At 51.6% G+C, this 14,805-nt stretch overlaps 5 protein-coding genes across 5 annotated transcripts; all 5 read right to left on the reverse strand.

Annotated features, from left to right (window-relative positions):
* Positions 1-248: 248 nt before the first annotated feature.
* Positions 249-2,089, reverse strand: QC764_0077640 (uncharacterized protein; the record flags this gene model as incomplete). The annotated part of the gene is made up of 3 exons (XM_062940746.1): positions 249-253; positions 1,859-2,009; positions 2,087-2,089. 3 exons carry the CDS (start codon positions 2,087-2,089, stop codon positions 249-251), a joined length of 159 nt encoding a protein of 52 aa, XP_062798863.1.
* Positions 2,090-2,469: 380 nt separating this feature from the next.
* On the reverse strand, positions 2,470-2,927 carry QC764_0077650 (uncharacterized protein; the record flags this gene model as incomplete). Its single annotated transcript, XM_062940747.1, has 2 exons — positions 2,470-2,540; positions 2,627-2,927. The coding sequence occupies 2 exons, from the start codon at positions 2,925-2,927 to the stop codon at positions 2,470-2,472; spliced, it is 372 nt and encodes a 123-aa protein (XP_062798864.1).
* An 87-nt stretch (positions 2,928-3,014) lies between these two features.
* Positions 3,015-5,117, reverse strand: QC764_503920 (uncharacterized protein; the record flags this gene model as incomplete). The annotated part of the gene is made up of 1 exon (XM_062947642.1): positions 3,015-5,117. One exon carries the CDS (start codon positions 5,115-5,117, stop codon positions 3,015-3,017), a length of 2,103 nt encoding a protein of 700 aa, XP_062798865.1.
* A 799-nt stretch (positions 5,118-5,916) lies between these two features.
* Positions 5,917-8,361, reverse strand: QC764_503930 (uncharacterized protein; the record flags this gene model as incomplete). The annotated part of the gene is made up of 2 exons (XM_062947643.1): positions 7,168-8,361; positions 5,917-7,081 (listed from the first exon to the last, which is right to left on the reverse strand). Exons 1-2 carry the CDS (start codon positions 7,338-7,340, stop codon positions 5,917-5,919), a joined length of 1,338 nt encoding a protein of 445 aa, XP_062798866.1. The 5' UTR covers positions 7,341-8,361.
* Positions 8,362-9,158: 797 nt separating this feature from the next.
* Positions 9,159-14,457, reverse strand: QC764_503940 (uncharacterized protein; the record flags this gene model as incomplete). Its single annotated transcript, XM_062947644.1, has 3 exons — positions 9,159-12,058; positions 12,107-14,359; positions 14,434-14,457. 2 exons carry the CDS (start codon positions 14,455-14,457, stop codon positions 12,317-12,319), a joined length of 2,067 nt encoding a protein of 688 aa, XP_062798867.1. The 3' UTR covers positions 9,159-12,058; positions 12,107-12,316.
* Positions 14,458-14,805: the final 348 nt, after the last annotated feature.

Raw genomic sequence — 14,805 nt, forward strand, 5'->3', positions numbered from 1 at the left:
TATAGTACTACCTTACTAATTAATATACCGAATATAATTTACCGTTTATTTAACTTATCGTAGTTCCTAATAATAATTAAATTACTAATCCGGTAAGCTTAAATTAAATTAAGCACTTCGATTATTATATAGCGTCCCGTATAAAAGATAAATATTAGTTATTAATCCTCGATAACTACGAAATCTATTACTCGACCGAATTCGAGCGTTATTATTAATAGAATAATATTATTACGTTCTATATACCTCTATACTTTTCTTACCTCCTTTAGCTACTCGATATTAATTACTTTAGGCTATTATAATAAACGTACGGTCGTTAGATTAAGGACTTAATACGTATATATATTAACTATATAAGTAAGCTCAAGTTTCTTTATACTTTCCGCAAGGCTTTTTTCGCTTTTATAATAGAAAGGAATATATAAAGTAGCTTTACGGATACTAGCCTTATACCGTACGATTTAAAAAAAATACTTTTTAAATTAAACGTAAAGCTTCGTATACTAATACCTCCAAACTTATAGCCCGGTACTATATAACCTTAAGTCTCCTAAATACTATATAACCCTCGAGAAGCTAACTTATAGTTAACGCTTATTAAGACTCGCATTACTAACTATTAAAATAGCTTCCTGACTTTAATATTAATTACGGTAAACTAGCTTACTAAAGGTATAACGGCTATAATATACTAGGTGGCTCTCCTTCGTATAGAGGTCTCTTCGCTCCGTAAAGCTAATAAGGTACTAAGTAAGCGCCGGAGAGCTAAAAAAATACGTGTAAGGCTTGGAGGGTCACTTACTATATAAGAGGTACAGGATCTACTGGATCAGAAGGCCGTGGATAGGGAAAAAATGCAAGAAACGCAGCCGGATAGTAGTAATGTAGGGGGGGCTCGTACGAAGGTTCAGTGCTGTGGTATATGCGGTAAGCTTGGCTATAATGCGCGCACTTGCCAGGAGGCTGCGGAAGCATCTGATTCAGCTGTTTCTAATATAATTATAGTTGCTTCCTAGTATTGTTGTGTAGTAATTGAGGATAATGGTATAAAGGTTGTGAAAAAGTGGTCGCTCGCTTATATTGGTCGCTCGCTTATAATGTACGTTACCTATCTTACCTCATCGCGGCTTGGTCCCACCGTAAGGCCCTGGTGCTGCATGTGTGTTACACTTGTAGCATCGACGAACCTCTCGCCCCGAATATCAAGCTTCTTCTTGTCAAACTAACTCATGGGATAAGCTTCCAGGCTGCGGATGTCCATTTCGCCTTCGAATGGTTTGATTACGAACAAATCATCAACACAGCCATACTCATGGCCGTTGAAATCCAAATGAGAGCAATGAACAACCAAGTCCGTCATAACCCTCGGACTTTCAACAACGGTCTGGATCCTGCAGGTCGTTGCGAGGTCGATGATATGGTAACATAATCCTGCTCTGTGAAATCGGTGGGCTTCAAGGTACTGAAAACCACTACCAGACTTAACGTGGACGTCGTCTTCGGGCACGGGCAAGGGGCTCTCGGCAAAGGTACCGGGCACCCATCGAATCGCACGTCGGTACGAGCCTCCCTGGCCAGATGTACGTTCCAACTTTCTGCATCATCTTGTTCTTGTTCCGATAGGTCAAAGAAATGAACTGTCAGTTGTATATCTTGTGCCTTGCGCCGTTCTGGTACAGTGTGCGTTGGTTGAGATGGGCGTTCCAAATTCCAGATTACTTAAAGATTCCCCAACATCAATGGCGCTGATCGGTGGTGCGGGGGGGCAACGGCACGTGTTCTGGGTTGCGAAACCTGGCCCTGGATTCGCCGTCAGAGTCGTCCTCAGATTCATTACTCAGTTCGTGTAGGCTACCATCGTCAGATGGTTGGTGTGTAGGGTCCTGGCCATCCTCAAGTACTCTGGAGCTGTTCTCCGTCGCTTCACAGGGGGGTATGTCTGCCTCGTCCCTGGAATCGCGTTGTCGTTCCTCGGTCTCAAGCGATCCAACCAACCTGTCGATCTCCTATTTAGGGCCTAACATGCAACCAGGAGTTAGTGTGCACAGTTAATAGGGGGAAACCTGAGGTGATATCCACTTACCATGCTTGATGCTATTTAGAAGGTCCATTGCAGGCTGAATACATCTGGTTTCCTCAACTATGAGGTTAGAAAAGTACACAGCAGGGATAACCGGCAGCTTCCATCTCAACTGGAGGAATAAAGACGGCTTGAATAACTGAAATGAAAAGTCGAACCAGCGCTCAGTTGCATGCAAAGTGGTACGACAGAGGCAGCACCTTGGCACAACGTGGACAACGCACTGGCAGTGCCTCGTCGAGTACGACTCCAGGTCAAGGGAAGCCTGGGGGTTTGTTTAACATTTGGAATACATGGTTGGTGGACAAATATGGACGCGAGAGCTGTGTTCCTCAAATTTGAGTGTCGCGGTTGAGACGAATCCAGAAACTGGACCACCTGGAAGCTCATGTTCTCATAGATTCGGGCTCATGCAGGGCATGAGCGCTCAAGTTCAACTCGAGCATGTCACATAAAGCTGCAGAGGAAGTGAGACCTTGTAGTACAGTGAGTTAGTTGGTAACGAGGGGAGAAATGCCTTCCCCCAAAGAACAGAAAGCGAACCCGTTTCAGGCTCTTGAAGCCAGCCGCCTCCCCCGCCCAAACAGAACACTAAATCTGCACCCTCGAGCATGTTGTCCTTGACCCCTTTGGTGCTTTCATCTCGGGAGGCTTCGCTGTGATATTGGCTGTGAGCAGATCCACCTCCAGCGAAAGCAACCTCTGCTAACGAGTGGGAAATTAGGCAGTTGAGAAACATGTCAAAGAAAGAGAGACTATCCAAAACTTTGTCGCCAATATTCCCGAGACATTGAACAGCATCCAACGGCTTTCTGACATCTGTGCAGAGACCGAAAGCTTTCATGTTGAAATGAATGGCGTGCTGGTGTCCATCTTTGGGGTGTTGGAGAGTATTGTCGAGAAGCTGACAGATACATGGACCTGTAAGTGTTCAACCGAGGACAATATTCCGCACCTCTGGGTTCTGTCGATCCCAGCCCTCCTTCCAAATGGTACCACACCCCCTTCGATATGCAATTCCCTCCCTCTGCTCAACCCACAAAACATTGTAAAAATGGAACTCCTCCAGCTCACGAGTTTCCTCGTTCAGTCCCCATTCCGGCAGGTATATCTCCTTGAGCCACTTCGACCTCGTGTAGTATGCCTTCCCTTCCGATATCACGATACACTCACACAGCGCATCCTTTTCCAAAACCGGATCCTCCCTCGTGAAAGGAACCTTCAACCTGCCCACTATTTTCCCAGAACTATCCAAAAAATGGTAGTTCACAAACGGCGCCACCTCTTCTTCCCAGGCAACCCTGACCAGCTTGCTGGTCTCTTCCTTCTCAGGCTGCATCCGGAAAGAAGCCACCGACACACTCCCATGAAGAAGCCAACCCAACTTCTCCTTCTCCACCATAAGCCCGCCTGTATCAATCGTCGGCACATCAAAGAACTTCAAATCCAACCCCCCAACACCCCCTTGCTTGAACATCCGAGCGAGATGCGGAGTGAGGTTGACAAAGCTGATCGGCTCATCAGCAGGAGCATGATACCACCTGACCACCGGAGTCAGCTCGATCGAAGGGTTGTTCCCAAAAGTGTGATCGCTCAAGTTGTTCGCCACGTTCCCCTGGAACGAAGCCCACGACCAGCTAGGAAACATCAGCTCCCTGCTCCCCGGCGCGACAAGCCTCGGTTTTGACCCCGCCTGAGGCTCCCACAACATGGCCACGTCGAAGAACATCTTTGGCATCCCGTGCAGAAAACCACCATCATAAGTCCGGCTGAGGACATCCAGAATTCCAGAAAAGGCCCGAAGACCATCTGCTTGGTACGTCATCCTCCTCCGTTGATACTGCCTCACCAACCCCTCGAAATAGCGAAAGTCGGGCCTCTTGGGGGTCTTGAGCTCAAACGTGAAGTGCCTATCAAACGCCAGATGCGCCGGCCTTTTCTTCTCCGTCCTCCATGTCTCATCAACCACCATCCCATCCGGCTCCGCGGCGACCCCTTCAACCCAGACGGAGCACTTGCACTGCCAGATCACGCTCCCCCTAAAAAAAACGAGCGACCTCCTCGACAGCAACCGTTCTTGGAACGTCCAAGCTCTGTTATGCCACGTGGTGAAATACCTCGCCTCCTCTGTCTCCGGCCCCGGACGCATCCGGCACTCGGGGGAAAACTCCAGGATTGGAAGTTCCGGAAAGGGGCGGGAAGAGCCCACGCCATGGAGACCAGTGTTGGCATCGGCTCCGTCAGCGGCAATGATGGTGAACTGGGAGTTTGCGTAGATGGAGGCCATGGAGGCGATTTGCTGGGATTTGTTGGCCTCGTCGTCTTGGATGATGCAGAGTCTATCCACCCAGAGGTAGCGCTGGCCCATGTCACGCGTGACCTTGATGGCGTCTTGGATTGTCAGTGGGAGCCGGGGGAGGATCTCTGGGGAAGCGAGAGAGCTTGGGAGCTGGAGGGTTGAAAAGTTGGAGATGCGGGTTTCGAGGATGTCAGGGAGGACGCCCCAGACGTAGCTGAGGGTGGTGTACTTTGGGGGGGTGCCGGGGAACTGGACGAGGCGGTGCTCGTCGACGTCGATTAGGATCATGTCTGTGACGGGCGGTTGAGTGGGGGTGGGTCGGCAGTCTTCATGGTGCTGTTCGCAGTATTCCGGCCATCGCTTGAGGGAGCTGATGTCGATTGTGTCTGCGTCGATGATCTTGTAGTGTACCGAGGTTGGAGCAAGTTCTGATGAGGGAAGCAGCTCGAGGTGATAGGCTGAGTGGTCCCAACAACCACATCCGGTTCGAAAGAAGAATCGCTTTTGGGGAAAGCAATCGAGTCGCATAGGACAGGTCAGTTGGAGGGGCGAGTTTGGAGCTAGACGAGCGAAGGAGTCGAGGGTGTATTTGCAGGTGGCACATTTTGGATCGAAACTTGCGGCGAGTCTGATGATGTTCTCACCGACTGCTTCTCCTCGAATGGTCTTGAGAATGGCCTCTGAAAAGAAGGTGCAAGTCTTGCAGCCAACAGCCGGATGCTCGCTTGAGGCCATTGTGAACGATGAGCCCAAGGCATGTGGCTTGGAGAAGAGGACGAGCTTTGAACTTGGCACCAGGCTCTCGGGTCCCGGGGGCTTTTCTGTCAATCCGCAGAAGCCATAGCCATAGCCATCGGGCAAAGCGGGGCTTTTCACTAGTTTGTGCGGCTGAGCATGGCTTCACTCCAGGGTGGTATTGCCGGCGTGAAACGCTCCGGAGGGAAACAGCTGCTTACATCCGATGTCGACAAAGACTTCAGAAACCACGTACATGTATGTGTATGTCTCTGCCATTGAAATCTACAACCATGTCCCAGCCATCATACATACAAAAAGTCCACGTCCCCCCACTGCACAAAGTGATCATATAATACCGATGCCTTGACAGCCAACTGCAGCTCCTCCTTGGCAGCCATCTTCTCCCCTCTCCTCCAGTAAATACTCGCCAGCTGATAATGGGAACACCGTGCCAGCACCTTCATCTCAGCGGCCATCTTTGGCGACGGGGAAGAGCCGGTCTTTGCCTGATCAATCAGCGCCCTAAACTTGACCTCGGCCTTTAAATCATCTCCATAGCCCGCCAGCCAGATCCCATGTTCCAACAACTCAACCCCCGTATCCTCCTTCGTATTCGAAGAAGGCGGCTCGGGAGAAAGCAAACAGCTTCTCCAAGCACACCCCGCCATCGTGCCCCCCATCCCCCTCGGCTTCCACTCCCCAACCGCATCCCCCACCCCCTGTATATCCCCCATCAAAACCACCCCCAACGGCACCTCCAGCCCAACCTCCCTCACCATCCGCCCCAACACCGCCATCAAAACCTCCCTGCCGTCTCCCCGACCGACATCCCCTCCTCCATCAGCTCATCCACCGAGTCGACCTCCATCTCATGCCCATCCCCCCCACTCAAAACCCGTCTCAGATCCCCCCAAAGCCCCCTATCCCCTCCCCGGAAACATTTGACAACAATGTCCTCCATCAACCTCCCCGCCAGCTCTTTCAACGCGCCCCCGTCCGGTCCAGCGTGAAAGCACCCGAGAAAGTTAACAATATAAAACATCCTACTCCCTATCACGCCTTTACTCCCCGGTTCCAAGACCGCAAACGCGCGGTTGACAGCTTTGAACCGTTTAATCTCTTCACTACCCTCAGTCCCATCCAACCCGTCAACCAGAAAAGATTTATTGATCGCGAGGGCGTACCGGATGGTGGAAAGCCATTCCAGCGAGCGCATGTTGCGGAGGAAGAAATCTGTTGTTCCCCAGGCTCGTTCGCCGTCTTGGAACATTGTTGTTTTGTAGAGGCGGGAGAGGAAGAGTTGGAAGGATTGGGGGGTTGTGAGTTGGGTGCCCGTGGTGTATTGTGATGGGAGTGGTGGTGGTGGTGGTGGTGGTTGGGGGGTATAGAGTTGGGAGGAGGGGTGGTGGTGGTGGGGGGTTACGATCGGTAATGGGGGTGGTGGTGCTGGGAAGGGATAGGAGGGTCGGCGGAGGGGGTTGTTGGTTTGGTCGAGAGGATGCGGGAGTTGAGGGGGTTGGTGGATTGTTGTTGTTGTTGCGGCCGGAGAGATCGGGGGGAAGGTTGTGGGGAAAAGGTTGTTGGTGTTGCTGCTGTTTGGTGGGGATGGGGAGGGCGAGGAGGAAGAAGGGGAGGATACCCTCAGTAAGTTGACATCCAGATCTCTGGTGCCGGTTGGTCTCCCATCTTCTGGGGGTGGTGTAAAACACGATATTTCCCTCGCGCATGGACTGACAGTGCCGGCGCTGGAGGCGAGAAGCTGGGTGATGTTCAGCCCCTTTCTTCTGACATAGTTTTGCACTCTGTCCCAGTCGACTTCTCGACCTCGGATCATGTACGTTGTTGATCGCTTCCCGACCCTGTCACGCTCGTTTCGGACACGGAATAGCTCTACCACTTCGCACTCCTTAAAGTTCTTGTCGAGACCCCAGGATTTTATACGTGTCTTGTACATTCGTTGTCTGTAAGATCAGTGATTCTGGCTTGTCAGAGTTGGTGATTCCGAACAGCGAGGATCGAAACGAAAAAAGAAAAGGAGGGCTCGTACGTTGCTCGGAAGCCATGCTCCTCCTCCATGACCTTCATGACATCCTTGAGCGGTAGGTTCTGCGTCTGGTATAGGTCCTGTATCGTCGTCCTCCACGGGTCCCATTCATCCCCTCCAACCCAGCTAACAGACTGGCGTCTTCCTTGATCCGCAACAGACTTGGACATAGCCATATTGGTATTGTTGTTGATGATGATGATAATATTCTATGTTCCCGCTGAGCTGGAAGTGACATGTTCCTGTGTCCCAGTCGGCGAACCATTCTCCCTCGAAGAGGTAAAGTCTTATGGGAGGAAGGATGAGGGGTAGGTCCCCAGAAGTAGGGCGTCCACACAAGGCAGCATCCAGTTTGTCGAGGAATTTCCACAGGTCTGCTGCGCCACAGCCTTGGACTATTGGCTCCAGAAAGAGGTCGACAACAACACGTCTGAAGGCAACTATTTCTCGATGAGGGGCTGCTGGCCGCTAAATGTACGTGACGAAATATTGGTCCCGCTGCCGGGTCACTGGTATTGGGGGCCTGGAGCCGGGCGCCAAGTCAGGTTGGTAATCTAGATACCTAGGAGGGAAGAGTAAACGACGGTCTGCGATCGGTGATGGCATCTGGAAGAAGCCGATCTCCTTCTTTTGTCACTGTTACTCACAGTGGCTGATGCAAAAGGGGTGACGAATCTGCTGCAGTCACGAAACACGTAGAGAGACCCGCAGCAACCACTTGAGAAGAAGGCAGGTAGGTACCTTGGTCTCTCTATTTTAATGATCCTCCAAAAAAAAAAAAACGTTGTTGAAAAGTAACGGACCGGCACGGACCTTCGGACTTAAAAGTGCGAATCGGAACATCAGCGGCCTTGTCCAGAGTTTGGTAGCAGTCCGATCTGCGATGTCAATCTTCTCTTGGGGGGGGGGGGAGCGGTACAAAGGTTTCTACTCCTTGTTGGCTGCTTTAGGCAGCTCCCGCTATCAACTTACAAGGGAGATGGGATGACACACATGTACACGACATTCTTCCAACAGCCGTTCGTGCCGTTGTCTTACATGCCTTTGCCATCCCTGCTTCCCATGTCTTTGCCGGGGGACCCTAACTTTCCAGCTCACCTCTGGGGTAATGTGTCATGGTTGGAATCTTCCCATCTTAGGAAATATCGCCTCTGTCGGGTCTCGTGTCTGCCATCCAGGGCTCGAAATCCATCAGTGCTAAGGAACTTTCTCACATCTCCAACAGATCCCACCGGCACCTTCTCCGAGAAATTCTGACTAGGGTAGCACCCAACACAGCCACAATCAACGATTGGGTAGCAGCAACGTCCGCAAAAGGCCCGCACATCAGCTTACGGCATGAACAAGGGTTGAGTGTGAGAGAACAGATTTCCCACGACAGCATCTGTGTTGTCATGTTGCAAAACTCTCCGATGGACAGTTTCCAGAAGGAATCGCTTCAACCCCCAACTCTATCAAAAGGAGTTACCGCGCGTGCGACAAAAGGACAATGCAGTCAGTGTTCAACAACCCTCATTCAGCATCATTCCTGTTTTTCGATTAAATGCGAGATTCCCCCAAACCCAGACATTTTATCCCAGAGCAAAAAGGTACAAAGGACACGGAGCAATATACCCTCCGACACCCCCTCAGCTGCACCTACTGGTACTTAGCATGCGGCTCTGCCCTTCCGCTATTTATCCCACTTTTCCCTAACCGGGGGGCAGAGGGGAAAGGGGAAGGGGGTTTAACAACACTCCACATCAAACAGGCAGCTAACTAAGGTACATGCTGCACTATTCCTGATATCGACTCGGGTTCGGATTTCAGGCATGCGAGGGCAAAACCTCGGCTAAGTACGAGCAGGCAGTGTCTTGATGGGGTTACTCCGACACTCTTGGTCAAGGTACATATCTCATGCATTGGCAGCTGGTTTTTGGTGATAGTTGCTAGGTGGTCGGTCGATATCCCTTGTCATGTCAACGCATTCGAGAAAGGTGTACTGTACCTAATAGATCAAGTGTGTGTGGGGGCCAAAACACCAACAACACGCATTTTACCAATCAACCAACTAACAAGAACAAAATGCAACCCAGCACCAACAGCCCGCACGGACAAAGTGAAACATTTGGTTAGTAGTCCCCCCCAAAAGAAAACCATTAACCTTGAGAAACAAAAAAACTCGGGTGTACAACATTTTCGAAAAGGACCCGGAGAACAAAAAGATCCCGACGGGGCCACAGCAGCCAGGTACTTATGCATATGTACTCGGCGGCTCAGTTGAGGCAGGGTAGGTTTTGTGGGGCATCACCTCCCCCCTCATCCCGATTCAGTATCAAAAAGTGCAACAAATCAAGATCTGGACATCATATTTCCAACTGCCGCTCCTGCATTTGCATGAGCCACTCAATGGTGATGATGAAGCTTTTCCCAAGACGAGTCCTTGTGTTGTCAATGATCAACAACGGTGTGTGGAAAAGGATATGCGGTGAGTTCGGAAGGATCACCGAGATTTTGCCATACGACGATTGACAGCAAAAAGGCAACGTACTCTGCTAGGTGCTTGGCTAGGGGCTGGCCTGTTCGGACTGTGGTTACACCCGCTAACGAGGGTGACAGTTGAACGCTTCGAAAGACGTGAGTGAGATTTTAGAGACCAATGTAACAATTTAGTATTTCTTGCAGTCACGAGCCTCACACTCTGTTCTCCCTCCTGCTTTTTTCCCGGTGTAGTAGCAGCTACTGTGTCCTGCAGTATGGCATGTTTGTCAGAGGTTGTGTACTACCATCCACTCAGAATCGTGGTGTACTGGCACGATGATACATACCTACCCCGGACCGCACACTCAACCCACAGTGATGACCAAGATCGGTTTGGTGGTGGTGGTGGTGGTGAAGAAGAGTGGATCGATTGTGATGAATGCGGATGCACAACATGGTCACCCGGAGTGGCGTTTAGATCAAGGTACTGTACATACATACCTCAACCACCCAGCAAACCTATCCCAGACGGCAAGTTCCGGACCAATATCTCGGTCCTTTCTCGCTGCCACTGGCCCATTGACCAATCCCCAGACCAAGATCAGGTGAGGCCGGCCACGCGTACGTTTGATGCATGAGCGGCAGCGGGGCCTGGTTGGACGAGAGCATGCGGGATATCATGCCGCGGGCTTCTTGCGATGTCTCCTTGGTCATAAGTCGGGCGTATATAGGGTTGCAATCTTTGGTCAGGTGTGACCTGCTTCACAACACGCCCGTTTGTGCTGAATCGCAAAGGGGCTATGGTTGCTGAAATCAAAATGAGGGCGAAGCTTGATGACGAAGTCATGTCATCTATTCAAAGCGTCGTTTGAACCAAGTTCTCGAGCATGGAACCAAGAATTCGGGCAGGCTGACATGTCATGTCACAGCCATGTACATCGACATCGTCATGTCTTCATACGGCGCGCTCCCGGTCTTTCCAACGGCCTGGTGAGAGATTCAGGAACAGGTGCGGGAGGCGGAGATCCCCTCCACCTTCCCGCTCTACACAACGTCATGCCTGCCCGTTGTAGGACCCCATACAGACACACCCCCGGACAAAAAGAGCGGAGTAGCCGGTTGTGGCATCTTTTGTTGAGACGGGCGTTTGTTCATGACAGCCTCACTTCGGCTTTGCTTTGCCGCTCGAGCCGCTGCCATCACCGCCGATGACCGCTGGGAGCAAGTCTCCAAAAGTGAGACTACAGAGAGCGCTCTCCGTCATCTCAAACGACAGCGAGGAGTAATATCAAGCCTGATGTGACCACGTTGGGAAGCCACAATATCCGTAATGTAGGTCGCAATGAAAAGGTAACATCTCTTGATGTACATAGCCGAGATAGGCGAACATTCTTGTGGCTTGCCTTTCACCTTTCACAAACATCCGTTGTTTTGCAGTACGCCATTGGCGAAGCCAAGACAGTAGACTCCATCGACGACAAGCCATCTGTATACCTCGTGATGAAAACACACGATCAGGTATGTTGCTATGCCTCATGGTCTCACTCACTGTATGAGCATCAAGGCACATAGCAGTAGCCTCCATCAAAGGTTTGACGTGCCGCCCTCGCCGGTTCCCTCCCCAACAAAGATGCATAAAGACATCCGCGATGTCCGTGTTGAGCTTGGGGGATTCAGACATGAATGATTCTCTCCGCCGCCCTTTCCACCGTCCTGCGTCATCGCGAACTTCTACGAGAATGAAGCCAAAGTTTGCATTCCAAGATTTGTCGTGTGAGATGTCGGAGACGGACCAAATCGTAGTTGACGAGTGTACAGACAGCACGACTAGTGATGACGCCAGACATCCGTGATGTCCGTGTGAATTATCTGACAAAATCAAACAGGTTATACCGGTCTCATCGCCCACTTGATTGCGTCTCCAGAGTCGCAATCATGGTCGAATTCACCGCTGTCGCAGACGAAGATAAACCTCATGTTGGAGTGTTGAGGCCGATGGGAGTTGGGGAGGTGAAGTCGGAGACGGAGTGATTTTTCGCTGACTCCGGGTCCGCCCCTACTATATGTGCGCCATAGCCGCCGCCACAGTTTCACGGCTGTTATGAAGCTGTCGTCGCCGCTCAAATGTCTCATCGAAACAAGTGAAACAAAGCTGTTCGTGTCGTTGTGCCTCATCTTGCGTCTACTTGCTCTGCTAGTTAGATCTCAGATGTGTTGCCATGCGTACGCGTCCCATTATAACAGCCAAGCGAATAGTTGATCTCCCTTGGACACATCAGCGAGGAGCTGAACTCGCTTCGATCCTTCTCATGGATTGATGAAGTGGTGCAGCATGAAAACAGATTGCATCCGCAACGTCACTGAGGTCTGGATGTCGTCCAATGCAGCATAACTTGAGAGCCGTTGAGCAGACTGACATGAGCGAAAGAGAACCCTGGGGCAGTCAGTATATCGCCATAATCATTGCGGGTGATGTTCTTACCTGATAGGAGCTACCCTTCCAGATCATGATCTAGCAATAAACGAGGCACCCAACACTTCACGAAGTAGAAAAAGCAAAAAGACCAAGCAGTTGTCAAGCCACGCTGCGTTCATCCATAACCGTGATACACGCCCAACAGTTCAACATGCAATGTGTGAATCCAATGCTCCCTGGCCTCATTCGTACAGAAGTGCCTCGGCACCATGCTGATCATACATGCTCCGCCAAGAACTCAGGGGGGACCTCATTCTCGCTCAAAGTACTCTCTCTGCTGCACGTACGATCCAATCCGTCCCTGGCGCCAGCAGTCGACGAAGACACCAGCAAGTCAGGAGGCACCTCATTGTCACTCTCCTCAGTTCTGTGCCCATCCTCGACATCGTGCACGCCAACGAGGTTCTTTCCCTCGGCTGATTCAGATGATGATGACGACGACGACTTGAAGCGGATGGCGGAGCGTTGTAACCCTGAGCTACCAGACATTGACCTCCTTAGATGCGGTGTCGAGCCCCCGTCTCCGTCCACATCCCTCTCGTCGTCCGAACCGTCCTGTACTTCCAAGCCGCCGGCTCGTAATCCCTTCACCAAGAGTCCTTTTGCGAGTTCAAGTGCCTCCACCTCGGCGCCAATGGCACAGATCAAGAGATTCCACCCATTCTCCTCCACCAACCGGAGCTTCCCCTCCATATCAGCAATGACACCCTTCATGTCACCAAGCACGTCCAACATGGCCTTGACCCACTCCCGATTCGCCTCGTCGTTATCGTGTTTGCCTGCCCAGTGTTTCATTACCGCTGCCACGCTCAACTCAAACTTGTCCACCAATTGCAACGTCTCCCTCCACACTTCCACACCCTCTTCCAAGGCTAACCGTTCCCTATCAACATCAGCTTTCCTCGCCGTGAGCAATGCAACCTCGCCCTCCCACCACTCCTTGGCCATCTCAGGCGTCCTCCTCTCCGGTCTCAGCCTCAGAAACTCCAATCCTGACAAATGCGATCCCCTATCCACTGGTTGACCAGGCCCAATCACACCCTCCAAGTCCAGTGGTTTGACACTGGGTCTCGTCAGGATCCCGCCCAGCTTCCCATCCACATCCTTCAGAGCCCCACGATAGCCACTCAGACCTGCGTCCCTCTTGCTCTCCACATCGGCCACCTTGGCATCCAGGTACCTTTTTCTGTTCCGCAACCCAACCAGCCTCTCTTCCAACTCTTTTATCTCACTTGCCACATTACTCCGTTCTTCTGTCAGCTCCCTGATCTCCTGTGCAAGAGGCTCCTCTTCGTCTTGCTCGATCTTCTCCAATTCGCCGGTGATCTCCTCCCGTTGCCGGCATAGCTTCCGCAGCTGGGCAAGAGCACGCTTCCTCGTTGACAGAGCGGCAGTCAAATTGGCGTCCTCCTCTGCTTTTAGATCTGCCAGGAGTGTCATGTGCCTAGCAAGTCCTGTACGAGCTTCGCGTATAGACGGACGCTTCTTCTTGGGTTGTCTCACCGGTATCACGTGTCCCGTGTGTGTTATTGTAGTCTGAGCAAAGCTTACCCGGCGTGCTGTAGACATGGAATTGGTGCTAGCGTGTAATGTGCTTGTAGGGGTGGTGGTGCCTGCATCACTGGCCTGAGGGCTTCCTGTAGACCCTGCTCTCCCAACTTGGGCTGATAGGCACGCTGACTGGACATCCAGGATATTCTGGAGCTCCTTCTGAAGCTGGCATTCCCGGTGGTGAAGGTTGCGCCACACTGCATCCAGCTCATACTCGTTGTAGTTTACCGCATCACGCCCTCTTATGTGGGCTGAGGAGCCGTCCTGGCGGTCGAATTGTACGCCGCCAACATTTCGAGCAGTAGATGCCGCTGTGTCAAACGGGCGGTATGACTGTGGCTCCTCCTCATCCCGATAGAGTATCCGGGACGTGGCGATGGGGGGAGGAGGACCGTGGAAGAGAACCGGGGCGTTGGGCTTGGATTTGGAAGCCGAACCAACACTACTAGCCCGATCGCTCGTGCTATGGTCGATCGATGGCGAGATTTGTCTGCGATGTCGGGAGCCCTCGGAGGGCAACAAGCTGTCATCGGGTCGTGGTGACAGATCATCCATATCGTGCTCGCTCGGCTTCTTGCGGATGGTGGGGCTTATTGGGTTGTGGAAAGGGATGCCGGGGCTTTCGGAACGAGACAGTGAGAGACGGGAAAGGAACGTAGATCTGGACGTCATGTTGGCGCCTTCGTGTTTGCTATCTGTGTTGACATACTAGCGGTTTAGGAGGTTAGCTTCCACCAAAGACATCGAAGGCGTTGCAGAGGGCGCTCGTGGTGGGGAGGTACCGTACCAGTATGCTTGCCCGACATTGGATGGCGCGTTGAGGTATTCAGTTGCAGATGTCTATATATATGTCGGTTGATGCTCCAAGAGTACTGAATACGTCGACGGTGTTTCCAAGAGAGCAAGGTGGAGAGTGTTTGTCTGCCTGTCCCAAGATTGGGATAATAATCGATGCCTGGATGTTTGGAGTGTCAAGTGTTCACAAGAGCTGTGGCATGTGCCTCTACCCACTGAGACCTGCAGCTCCAGTGCGTCTGCTTATTGGCTGTGCTGGCCCAACCTGACATGTCCTTGTGCAACGTCACTGTGGGCCTGACTTCTAGCACGAACAACCCTAACCCCTCTGGCATTGTTGACCAAAACTCCCATGCCAT

The sequence above is a fragment of the Podospora pseudoanserina genome, chromosome 5 (assembly GCF_035222485.1).
Source record: "Podospora pseudoanserina strain CBS 124.78 chromosome 5, whole genome shotgun sequence".
Lineage (NCBI taxonomy): Eukaryota > Fungi > Ascomycota > Sordariomycetes > Sordariales > Podosporaceae > Podospora > Podospora pseudoanserina.